We start from the raw sequence: 13,348 nt of genomic DNA on the forward strand, positions 1-13,348 counted from the left end.
GGAGCCAAACTTAATAAAGGAAAATTTAATAGGAATAAATGTAAAGGGCTATAGTTGAGTTGAAAAAACTAAATCTATCAATGGAAGGGTATGGCTAGATAGCAGTTGATCCAAATCGACTGGATTACGAGTCCCAAATGAGTCAACAATATGATACAATAGATCTCCAAAATTAATGCGGTCTTAGTTGCTTTAAGAGAGGCATATGTTCAGGACCAGAGAGGTGATAATTGTACTGCACTCTGCATTGTTCCAACCACATATATAATGCTGTGTATCCAGTTCTTAGTACCAGATTCTAGGAAGGGCATTGATAAGTTGGAAAATGTCAAGATGGGAGCATCCAGGGTAGGAACTACCTTGAGATGATGATATATGAAGACTGATTGAAGGATCTGGTGTTTTTCACCTGAAGCAGACAAAACCTAAGGAGTACATGACCTTTATGTACAACTGTTTGAAAGGCAATCAGACTTATTCTGCATAGATCAAGAAGATGGAACTAGGGAAAATGTAGGGAAGTTGTGAAAAGTCAGATTTTGGCTTAATTTAAAGGCATATTTCCTAACAGTTTAGAACTATACAAAATTGAAGTGGGCTGTCTTAATAGGTCATAGGATCATAGTTTCATAGATATAGAATTGGAAGTGATTCCATAGACCATCTAGTTCAGTTCTCTAATTTTATGGATGAAGTGATATGTTCCTTTTCATAGGATGTCTTTAAGCAAGGGGATTTTGTTTGGAGTTAGTTTAGATGGCTTCTGAAGGCCTTTCCAACTCCACAATTCTGTAATTCTGACCAAATGTTCATATAAAAATCAATACTATACTCCTAAGAATATAGAAGATCTTTTCTCCTTCATCTCTCCCTCACTCCCTGTAAAGGTAAATGAGAGGATGGAAGTAATTACCAGCTTCAGATATTGGCTTTCATATCTATATAAAATCTCTCAGAATGGTCTATAAACACTTTGAAGGCATTCTTAATGAAAACATTAGAGAGGAACAGGAAGGAATTTTCAGGTGATTATTTATAACCAACCACATTTTTATACGTACATGACCGAGAAGTATAAGGAATATAAGATCCCACTGTGCATGTTTGATTTGTGAATATTCTACAATCCATGGCAGTTAATAACTTAAAATAATAACTAAATGCAGTGGAGATATTTTGGTCTGTTTTGGTTTAAGCTCTGTGTGTGTTCGTTCTCATTTTTCCTAGAAATTGTGCTGCATTTGAAGTTGTGGACAGTCAGTCATGTATTCTCTTCATTTTCTCTTTTTCCTGTGTCTCCCTGGCTTTTCTTTCTCTTCTCTCATTTTCTTCCCTTTCCTCCCCAATCCCTTTCCCTCTAAATGAGCTTAACCCATGGGTCTCAGTACCAGGATTCTTAGGGGCTTTCACCTTTTGCAAACATACTTCCTGAGGAAGTTTATCTGCTTCCATTTTAATTTCCATGACTTTACATAAAGTTTCCAGAGAGTTTTCCCTCATTGCGATTCTATGACTTTATCTATAGGTCATTTCCACCTATATGTCCCACTACCATGCAAAACTGTTAATTCCTGCCGTTTGAAATTACCTCCTGTTTATACTCTGTGTGTATATAATAAATATATGGTGTGTGTATATATATATGCATGTGTATATATCTATATATATCTACATACACACACATATATATGTATATATATGTAATATATAAGTAGTAGTTTGCATATTGTCTCCTCCATTAGAATGTAAGGTCCTCAAGGTGAAAGAACCATGGTCTTGCCTTTCTTTGTATTTCCAGTCAATCAATTAACTAGCCAGGCACCGTGCTAAGGGCTGGTGATACAAAGAAAGGAAAACATATTCCCTGTTTTCAAAAGAGTACCAGGCACACAGTAGGTTCAATAATAATAAATAGGGAAATGCTTGTTGTTTTTAAATGTGATAATGAAAAAGCTCCCTATTAATACTACCAAAGCTTTCCTTTGTGTTAGTGTAAACATTTATTTACCATATTTGCAACATTTATTGTCACATAATATTGATACTTTAATTATTATAAAGTGTACATGTAACATAACAAATATATGCACATATTATAGAGAGTAGAATGTATATACATTGATATTATTTACAGTGTATGGTTTTTGTTCTTTCCTCTTCTCTGGGTTTTAAGTATACTATACACACTAACATTCTGCAAGAGTTTTGAGCATCTCAATGTCATTAATCATTTAGTTAACAATAACTAATTTTTCTTTTGTCAGCTTGAGGGTGTCTATGAGCAGGAGAAGAAAATAAAGATGGACCTGGAATGGCAAAAGGAGAAACTGGGGGGTGATTTAGATCTAAGCCAGGAAAGCATCATGGATCTGGAAAATGACCAGCAGCAACTAGATGAAAAATTAGAAAAGTAAGGTACCTTTCTGTTGGTCAGATAATTTAGGAACCACAGTACATGCTGGGAGGAGCAACTAATCTGTTTTGTTCACTCTTGTGCTCCCAATGCCTCATTTTTAATGACTCTAGGGAAAGATAACAGATCTTAAAAAATTGTACTTATATAGGGTCTTGGCAAAAGAGCTAAAAGGAAGAACAAATGTGCTAAGGAGGAGTGTGTGGTTGGATTAAGGCAACTGTCTGATTCCCCTGGAAATATTTGGGGGGTGGGCTAAAGACAGGACCAGCAAAGGGCTATGGCCAAGAGGATGCTCACTTTGTGCAGCAGTAAGAATCCCAGCGGTGTTGAGCAAGAGGAAGAAAAAATTTAAATGAGGTAATGGATATAATTACTGAGGTAAAACAGGCAAGCATATTTTAGAATCTAGATAGGTAGAGCATTTATTAAGCCCTTGGTATATTCTGGTGCTAGTGCTAAGCACTAGGGTCTACAAATAAAAGCAAGTAAGCAAGATTCTGCCCCTCAAGGAAATTACATTCTTCTGAGGGAGAATGATAAAAAGGGTATTGGAAGGGGTTGGGGAAGTGTGGTGTGGAAGGCCTCTTGGAAAGGGCATAGAATGATAAAATAAGTCAAAGATCCAGCATTCCAAGCTGGGAGAGCTGGGATGAAATCCAGGTTTTTGGTAGGGTAGAGACAGAAGAATATATATATCTATAAAATGGTGTCAGGAATCAACTATCCAACCAAATTGGTTTGAATTCATGGAAATCGTGTATTTTCATCGAGACTTACTTGGTACAAAGATTATTTCAATATTTTGAATTTTGAATTTCAATTTTCTAGGGCTGTTTTTTTGCATCCTAGAATGTTGGGTAAGCCTCATTTTATCCATTACCCTTCACCCTGATTATTTCTATGGGCTTCAGTTTTTAACAGCTTCCCCTCTCTGTTGGTGTTTCTTGGAAGTTTGTTCATAAAGAAAGTTTGTTCAGTACAGTACTGCCATTGTTGGGGAAGGCAATATGTAAGCTGTGCCTATAAAGAGACTAATTCCATAAATGGCAGAAGAGAAGTCAGTCTCATCACCTTACAGAACATCTCATGTCTTTTCTCTTGTTTTCTTGCTTTTGACCTGCTTTTCCCCTAATTATTTTCTTCTCCATTCAACAATAAGTATTTGGAGAATGCAATGAAACTTCTCTAAGTTTTAAAGCTACTTAGAATGGGTTTAGAGGTAGCAAAACAAAGGAGAGAAAGTTGATCATAGACTTAGGAAGACCTGACTTCGAGTACCAACCTCGGCACATACTGTCTGTGTGACTCTGGACAAGTCACGACTTTTTAGGGCTCAAGGCAACTCCCTAAGACTGTAAGTTGCAGAGATGGTACCAACCTACATTGGAAAAGGGAATTTTCTTACCTGAGAGTTATCTACACCTATGAAATCACAGATTCAGCCCCTATCCCTAGTTTAGAACAGAATAAAAGGAGAAATAGTTATTGAGGTACAAGATGAAGATAGAATAAGGGTTTGAAACAGAAGTTTTTAATCTGAGGTCTAGGAACTCGTTTTAAAAAATACTTTAATGGGGGGCAGAGCCAAGATGGCATCTGGAAAGCAGGGACTTGCATGAGCTCTCCCCCAAGTCCCTCCAAACACCTATAAAAATGGCTCTGAACAAATTCTAGAACTTCAGAACCCATGAAATAACAGAGGGAAGCAGGGCTCCAGCCCAGAAAAGCCTAGATGGTCATGGGGAAGGATCTATCACATGGAGCTGGGAGCGGAGGGGAGCAGAGCCCAGCGTGGGCTGCACCAGGACCAACCAGACTGAGAGCTGGGTGGAACAGGCCACAGGGCCCTGAAGCATTGCGCTGTGGCAGTTACCAGACTTCTCAACCCACAAATGCCAAAGACAACAGAGAAGGTTAGTGGGTAGAACTGCTAGAACGGAGTGAAAGGAGTGCATGGTTGGCCCCAGTCCTGGGGGCACGGAAGTGGTGCAGCTCTGGGACTGCTTCCAGCTGCAGTTGAAGCGGGGTCCACCGGCTTCACCACGCTGCCAAAGGGGTCCATGACACACATGCAAACAGATGAACTAGATAGAGTAAAGCTAGGTTAAGGGCAGGTGTGTGGTTTGAGCCATGGGGATGATAACATGGACATAAAGGTAAGGCTGAGGTTAGGATGAAACTGGCTTAAAACCATTAAGAGCCACAATCAGGGATGAGCAGACTGGGTCTGAGTTATTGTTATGTGGGGGTGTATAGTGTTAAGTCCTATATTACATAGTCAAGCTCGTAGTTCCAGGTAACTGAGGATTTGTAGAAAGTATAATACACATCAACCTTAAAATGTAACATAAAGTCTTTACTAATAGTTCAGTTTTTTAAAAAAATATTGTAACTTTGTATTATAATTGTACTATTAGTAATAAAGTTGACGATTTGGTAGGAGGTAGGGAAGGCTATTGATTTAAATATAATTGCCTGCCTTTTGTCTGTTGCATTTACTTTTGAAGACATATCCTTCCTCAACACAGTGATGATAGAATCAGAAGTCCTTGGGCACCCCAAGTCAGAGTTCTAATACTTGCTTTAGAAATTGCTCTTTCAAGGCCGTTGTACTTTCACTTAAGAGAGAAAAAACAACTTTCCTCTCTGACCAGAGGTTCAATTTGAAGGTGTAGAGAAACCATATTTCTGTTTGTTCTTGGTTTTTCTCCTTAAAAAATAAAACAGGAGAGAATTGGAAATGGGCCTGCTGCATTCAGATTCCACAGACGAGAGGGACCTCCTTAGCCGGTTCCGGAAGATGGTGGAGGAGCTTCAGGTAACCTCAAGGAGCCAAATACTGTATTCATGATCTGGACCAAGCAATAATGGATGATCCTATAGTATCTACCAAGGCTTCCTGTTCCATAGATGTGTTGTCTATAACCAAAAGTCCTTGACATTGGAGGTTAGCAATTTCTTCTAACTGCTAAGAACCTCAGAACACACTGTGTTCATCAGTGAATTCTTTTTGTTTTGGACCTGTAATTGAAGCTAATTGGCACAGTGGGTAGAATGTTAGATTTGGAATTAAGAAGATCTGATCTCAAATCCTGCTTCAGACAATTACTAAGTACGTAATCCTTGGCAATTCATTTAATCTCTTTCAGTCTCAGTTTCTTCATCTGTAAAGTGGGGATAATAAGAACACCTATTTCACAGGGCTTTAGTGAGGATCTAATGAGATAACTTGAGTAAAGTGCTTTGCAAATCTTCAAGTGCTATGTATATGCTAGTTGTTGTTGTTATAGCATTATTATTATCATAGCAATATAAGGAGGTCCCAGAGTAGAAAACCCTTCCGACAATGAAGAACAGCAACTCATCTACTTATAATCTGAGAAAGTTGCCTGGGGCACTGAAAGTTGGCCAAGGTCAGGCCTTGAACTCAGGTCTCTCCAACTCCAAGTATGGACCTCTATTCGCTATGTATGCAATTACTTATTTATAGGTACCTAATAAATACCTGCTGATTGGTGTATGTGTGGTGCTATAAAGTAATGAGACTGATTTTAAAAGATGAAATGACTCTTAGAAAAAGCAACAACAAACCAACCCCTTGTTTTAGACTGAAAATGGCATTACCCAACATTATTGTCAATCTAATAATTCACCATTATTGGCTCTCAATGACTTTCATCTGCTTTCAAAAATTAAATTCACCCTGAAAGGATGACTATTTACCACCATTGAGGATATTTAAAAGATGAGTTCCAAAAATATGTCAGAAATGGCAGCATCCTTAGAATAAGAATATAGCCTCTTAGGGTATCAATTTTGAAGGAGAAAATACTGATTTGGTCATATACACCTGTTAACCATGCAAGCCCTCTTAATTTATAGTCACACCTAAATCATTAATTTTGTTGAGTCATTTTTCAGTCATGTCTGACTCTTTGTGACCCCATTTGGGATTTTCTTGGCAAATATCCTGGAGTGGTTTGCCATTCCTTCTCTAGCTTATTTTACAGAAGAGGAAGTGGAGGCAAACAGGCTCAAGTGACTTGCCCAAGGTCACACAGCTCATAAGTGTCTGATGCTGGATTTGAACTCACAAAGATGAGTCTCCCTGACTCTAGGTCCAGCACTCTGTCTACTGTGCCACTTAGCTACCACCCCCCCCCCAATCATTAATTTTAGTCACACCTCAAATAGAATGACAGTTGAAACTCATCCATCAGATAGAAGGACAATTCACTTAAAACAAATTTGACTAACACCCATTTTCCCCCATGACTCAGAGTCATCTTGGTGAACTTCAGTAATTTTATTCTTCTGTAATTTAATGAAGTTCTTAAGGGTTAACGAGGGTTTGGGGCCCTTCTCTAAATGGATCCAGACTGTAGGCATTTTGAGTTCTACTTTCTATAATTGTTCTGTCTCCTTCCTCACTGTCAACTGTCACTTTTTGACGCTGTTAGTGTGCCTACCTCTCCAATCCCCAATTTCTCTTTCCTCCCTCATTTTCTAATTTGTTTCCTCAAATCTGCTGTGAGCTTGGAAACCAGGTGATCAAACTAAAAAGAGCTGTGTCTAAAATCTACAGACTCTGGCCAAGGTCCTGAAGGGGTCCCTCTGAATAAAGTACATGACCTTTGTGACATCTATTTTGGCTGATGTTTTTGCTTACTTTGTAGCTCTTGGATTTGTTAAAGAGGAATTGACTTTAGATGAATTAGTTTTAGGCAAATTGTTCTGCTCCATCCAGAAAGAGGAGTTTTTAGCATAGCTCTTAACAGCTGACATTGCCAAATAGGCAGTCTTCAGGTGAATGAGATATTACTGTATAAGGAGCCATCTTTCTATTGTTCTTTTTTGTTTTTTTAAAACCCTAACACATTATGAACCTATATGCAAGTTTATCTTCAAAGACTAAGAAAAGAGTTTCCTTTTTTAAAAACCCATATATAATTAAAGGAGACCACACGTCATATAAGGCTAAGAGCTCAGGAACTGTGAGTTCTAATTCTGGTTCTGTATTTGGGGCAAGTCACTTAACCTTTCTTGGCAACACTTTCTTTAGCTGTAAAATGAGTACCCAAAGAGCCAACTGACCTTTCACAGTTATGAGAACCAATAAATAATGCCATTATAATGTTCCCTGAGTATAAAACATGGTACATGTTTCACACTAAAAGAGAAATTATTACTGTTTTGCCAGGCTCAAATGGTGGAATTGGGAAAAGGACTGGATGATGAAAAAACAACACAAGCCAAGGTGGAAAAGCAGAGGAGTGACCTGGCCTATGAATTGGGAGAGATGAATGAGCAGCTGGAAGAGGCCAGGGGCACCAGTCTGACCCAACTGGACATCAATAAGATGAGGGAGCCTGAGTTTATGAGGCTTCGAAGAGACCTGGATGAGGATGCCTTTCACTTTGATACCACAGCTGCCACCATCAGAAAAAAACACAAAGAGAGTGTGGAGGAGCTGAAGGGGCAGGTGGACAACCTACAGTGGGTCAAACAGAGCTTGGAGAAAGAGAAGAGTGAATTGAAGCTAAAAGTGGATGGCCTGCTGACTAGTGTGGAGCAGATGGCCAAAGCAAAGGTAGGGGTTCTGGAGTCACCCTAAGGAGGAGGGATGGGGGGAGGGGTGCCAAGAGAAAGGAAGGGAGAGTCTGGCTACCAGTGGCTGAAGGCCATTGGGTGTTGAAGTGGAGGATCAACTGACTGTGTTTGTGAAGTCATCCAGTGTCTAAAATCATTTGTCCACTGCTTGGATGGGACTTGACTTGTGTTTGTCTTAAATAGAGTATTAGAACTAATTGGAACTAACCTATGAGCTACGTTCTAGCTCTAAATCTCTAAATGTAATATAGCTTTATGGTTTTGTTATGGTTTTATAGGAAATTTCCGTGACATGTACATTCTTAACCACATTACTAATGGGCCCACCTTAAAGTCTTTGTAGAGAAACTCAGGATTAAGCAAATAAGGAACATTGTGCTATCTGTTTCTGCTAGTGATAGAGCCTGTCAGGAAAACAACTGAGTTCAGTGGGTGGCTACTGCAAGGGAGCTCAGCCAAGGCTAGAATATATGTAGATACGACTTGTCCAATAGTCCTGCTGCCCAGGGAGAACTATTCTTTCTCCACTACATTTCTGTGGGCATTTTTCATCAATCAGCACTAGCAGAAAACACTTAAGGGCATAGATTTAGGGTCTCCTGGAGGCTATTTTAAGAATGAGAAAATGGAAACCCAGAGATATTAGGTGTCCGAAGGCAAAATCAAGATTAGAACTCAGGACCTCTGACTCCAAATCTAGCACTTTCTCTGTTACACCATTCTGCTTTTCCATTTTTTCTTCATGAATCACATTAGCAACACATAGCTTGATCTCTTTGCTCTAACTGCACCTACCCCATAGGATTAGTGATCAGATTACAAGTAAGCAATTCTTCCTTCAGGAACTTTGTATGGGGAGGCTAGCTTTATGCAAGTCAGGGTGAAGGTACATTCCTTTTTTTGTTAAACTTTTTTTTTAATTAATAAGTTTTTATTTTGTCACCCTGCCACTTCCCCACTCCCAGCTGAGAAAAAAAAAAGAAAAACCACACCTTTGTAACACATGCATAGTTGAGCAAAGCAAATTTTCTCATTGGCCAAATCCAAAAAGTATATTTCATTTCATTTTGGTTCCATCATCTCTTTATTGAGTAGGTAGCATGCTTCCTTTTCTCATGGCTTGCCATTTGATTGGAAGTCTTAATTCTTTCAAAGTTGTTTGTCTTTGTAATGTTGTTGTTGTTAATAAATTGTTCTTCTGGTTTTTCTCACTTCATTCTGCATCAGTTCACATAAAAATCTTCCCAGGCTTCTCTGAAACTGCTCCTTTCACCATTTCTTATGTCACAATAATATTCCATTACATCCATACCAAGTCTCAATTGTATTTGCCCATTTCTGAGGTGTAAATGTTCACACTGAAAGTTGAACAGTTAATACTCCCAAGCCAATTCAAGCTGCCTCCACAACATCCCTGAAGACAATCTCTAATCATATATATTTCATTTACTTTTTCCACCTCTGCTGTTGGGGGTTGGAGAAACTCATGAAAACATCCTAACTAGGGACCCTATATTCCCCTAGCTATTCAATTAAACAATTCAGTTCGACAAACCTTGAGTGAGACAGTTTGGTGGTCTTCATTTATCTGTCTTTATCCCACCAGTTCATGCTTATCTCCTGCTACCATTTTTACATACGCTATCTGTTTCAGTCAAACACAACTTTGACCCTTCTTCTCCAAACCTACTTCTTCACTTATTTCTGAACCTTTCATGCTACTCTTTCTTCTGGCATGCCCTCCTCCTCCTCTTCCCATTGAAACCTGACCTCTTTCAAGGACCAACTCAAATGCCATGTCTTCCATGAAACCTTCACCAATATCCCCCACATTATCAACTAGAAATTACTTCTTTTCTTTCTGAAACTCTCTTAGAACTTAGATTCCTTCAGTAGTGGTTTTCATTTCAGGCTTTTTACATATTAATAATAAGATATTACAGGTGTGTGATACAGTGGAAAGAAGGCCAGATTTGTAAACCTAGGACTCTAGGTTCCGGTTCTTACTCCTTGGATAAGTCATTTGACCTTTCTAAAGGCCTTAGTTCCCTCATCTATAAACTGAGGTTGGACTAGATGACCCATAAGGCCCCTCCCAGCTCTAAGTCTCTATTCCTGTGATCACATCATCTTGAAATATATTTATGTACCTGCCTTATGGTCCCTGCCCTTAGAATATACAGTCTAGTATGAGAGATTTATTTCATATATTTTATATCCCTTTACAGTGCCTTGCACATAGTAGGCACTCAATACATATTTAATTAGTGAATGAAGGAATAAATGGATTGATTATGAATGCCCTACCTGACCTGCATGCTATAGAAAGCCTTTCTGAATTGTTTATTTCAGCCTGGCTGCTGAAGTGTAACCAAGCAAGCCAACATACACTGGCACAGGGAAACGGCAGAATTTTCAAAGCAATGTCATGCTGGCAGAGGGGCCTGGGATAATTCTGAGGTTACGGGCGTGAGAACAATTATCCTGATGATTATAAAATCACGTTGGTTTTAGTGCTTTTGCAGTCCATTTCTGGAAGGCAGTGTTTTCCTATGTAACTAGAAAACTTGGGCAAAGTGGTTTAAAAAGGAATATATGTACTTTAGTCAGTTCGCCTCACTTTCATTATCTGTGAGTAGGTGTCACCATCCTTCAGATTGGAAATGGGTTCTTCCGATGGCTGTTGCCGTGTATGTGTGCAGGTGGGGTTGAAGAGACTGATTGATGCATGTCCAGCTTGCTTTTCCATTCTGCACGCATGTAAAGGCTGTCATTTGATAGCAGCTGCAATCCCTATTTGTTATAACCAATCACTACTAATGCTTTGGCCTCTTGGACTCTACATTGGCACAAAGCCTTGGCTCAAAACAACTACCCCTTGGGTGATTGCTAGATACAAGGCTGGTATCCAAAGAAACAGTGTTGGGTAATGGGTAGAGACCTGGCATCCAGGTCAGAAAGACTCCTGTTAAGTCCCACCCTTGACACATACTGGTAGCACGCCCCTGGGCAAGTCACAATCCCTCAGTGCCCAGGAGTTTCTCTCTACAACAGGGGTTCTTAAAATTTTTTGTGTCCCAGACCCCTTTGGAAGTGTTCCAAAACCTTTCTCAGTATAATATCTCAGAAATCTTTCTCCGAATAATAATTTGAAATACTTAAAACAAAATATATAGTATTACAAAAGAAGAGGGCAGCTAAGTAGTGCAGTGGACAGAGCACCAGGCCTGGAATTAGGAAGACTCATCTACATGAGTTCAAATCTGGCCTCAGACTATGGCCACTAGCTATGTGACCCTGGCCAAGTCACTTTAACCTTGTTTGCCTCAGTTTCCTCATCTGTAAAATGAGCCAGAGAAGGAAATGACAAACCACTTTAGTATCTTTGCCAAGAAAACCCCAAATAAGGTCGTGGAAAGTCAGACACAACTGAAATGATGGAACGTTACAAAAGAAATCAATTCTATCAAAATATAGTTATCAAAATACTTTTAAAAACAAATTCATGGATCCCAGGTTAAGAACCCCTGCTCTAAGTTGGAGAATGGCTGTAAGTCTACATTAGTGAAATGAGTTTCTTGATTAGGGAGCTCCCTATATCTATGAAATAACATGTCAATTACACTTAACCCCTCTCCACCACCAAAAATAAAAATTGCTCTGAAGGAAGCTATCCATATGCAACATCATTTGAAGCAGTAGTTAATCATTTCATGCCTAGAGCCTTCTTTTGCCATCCCTGTTCATTATAGCCTTACTTAGAAGATCTGAGATCGGTATGTGAGAGGCCATTCAGTCCAACCCTCTTGTTTGACAGAGGAGGAAAGAGAGGCCTATGGGGAAGAAACTTGATTAAAGTCAAATAGGTAATGACAGGTTCAGGATTAGAACTCTACTCCTTCCAGGGTACCATGTTTGACTTTTGTTCTTAAGCTTACTAACTACCACTGGGATGAATGGATAACTGCTAGAAGTCTCTATTGACAGGTATGCAGCCTGGCAGAACTATGCTGTTTCAAAGTGCCGTGACTGTCTAGATTCCAATTCAGTCTAATAAGCATCTGTTGGGTACCTTTTTTGGGCAACGACTTTGGCATAAGGCTTACTTGGATAGTAGGCCTTCATTGTGGCCATGGAGATGACCTTGGGCTCTGGAAGGCCATGACAGTAAAGCACACACTCTACCAGGCTCAATGGTATGGACAGTTTTGTAGTTATCTACAAAACAAAAGTTATCTACAAAATGTCACTTCATAGATCTGTTTTACTCCAGGGCAAGGGTTCTTACCTGGAGTCTGTGAAATTGGTTTTTAAAAATATTTTGATAATAACTATTCATTAGCATTGGTCTCTTTTGTAATTCTGTATACATTATTCTATGTATTTAAGTACATCATTCTGAGAAGGGGCCCAGAAACTTCTCCAGACCTCCAAAGGGGGCCCATGACATAAAAGTTAAGGCCATCTACTCTGGAGTCTGGTAGTATGTCAGTTATACACTTTGTTAGTCTCCTAAAGGCAATGCACTAGCTTTCCTGGCTCAGGTGTTTGCCTCTTGGTCAGTCAGTACATTATGTGACAAGGTGCTTGCTAGGTAAAAAAATCCAACAGCAACTTTTAGATTTCTATTTTATTCAATTTAACAAATATTTTCTGAGAGCCTATTATGTACAGACCACTCTACTAGGCATTGGGGGAGATGGAACTTGGTGTAATAGAGGGATATGCCATACCTACAGACTAACATAAAATGAGAGGTTCAGAGAAGCTGCATTCATGGAGCTTGGTGGGTAGGGAGAATAGGGAGAGAAAGTCATTACGCATGGGGAGAATCATGGAAGGCTACAAGGAGAAGGTGGCGTTTGAGTTGCATTTTAAAGATTGGATAGAAATTTAGCAGGCAGAGAGAGAGAGAGAGAGAGAGAGAAGAGAGAGAGAGAGAGAGAGAGAGAGAGAGAGAGAGAAGGTAGACATATTCTAGACCTGCCATATAGCATAGGCAAATAAGTCACAAAGTATAAGGCATGCACCTTACATCTACAGAGCACTTAGTAAAATACTTTTCATATATTCTACCATTGGACCCATCCAGTGATCCACACAAGGTAGGTTGGGCATACACTTATCATCCCTATTTACAGATTAAGAAATGGAGGCTCAGAGAGGTTAAATGGCTTATCAAAACCAGGTCTTCTCATTCCAGAGCTCTTTATCTTTTACCTCTCTAGCTAATCAATTCCATAAAAGTATGGTTATATAGTAAGTATACTATTCAGCAAAGAATTCACAAACCAGATAATATACACCCAAATAATTTTACTA

At 39.2% G+C, this 13,348-nt stretch overlaps 1 protein-coding gene across 1 annotated transcript in view; it reads left to right on the forward strand.

The window, feature by feature from the left end:
• MYH15 (myosin heavy chain 15) overlaps window positions 1-13,348 on the forward strand; it is a 110,216-nt gene that overhangs the window by 33,843 nt on the left and 63,025 nt on the right. The window contains 3 exon segments of the mRNA XM_036744129.1: window positions 2,265-2,410; window positions 5,144-5,234; window positions 7,617-8,006. Coding sequence (XP_036600024.1) covers window positions 2,265-2,410; window positions 5,144-5,234; window positions 7,617-8,006 — 627 coding nt within the window.

Source organism: Trichosurus vulpecula, chromosome 2 (genome assembly GCF_011100635.1).
Source record: "Trichosurus vulpecula isolate mTriVul1 chromosome 2, mTriVul1.pri, whole genome shotgun sequence".
Taxonomy (NCBI): Eukaryota; Metazoa; Chordata; class Mammalia; order Diprotodontia; family Phalangeridae; genus Trichosurus; species Trichosurus vulpecula.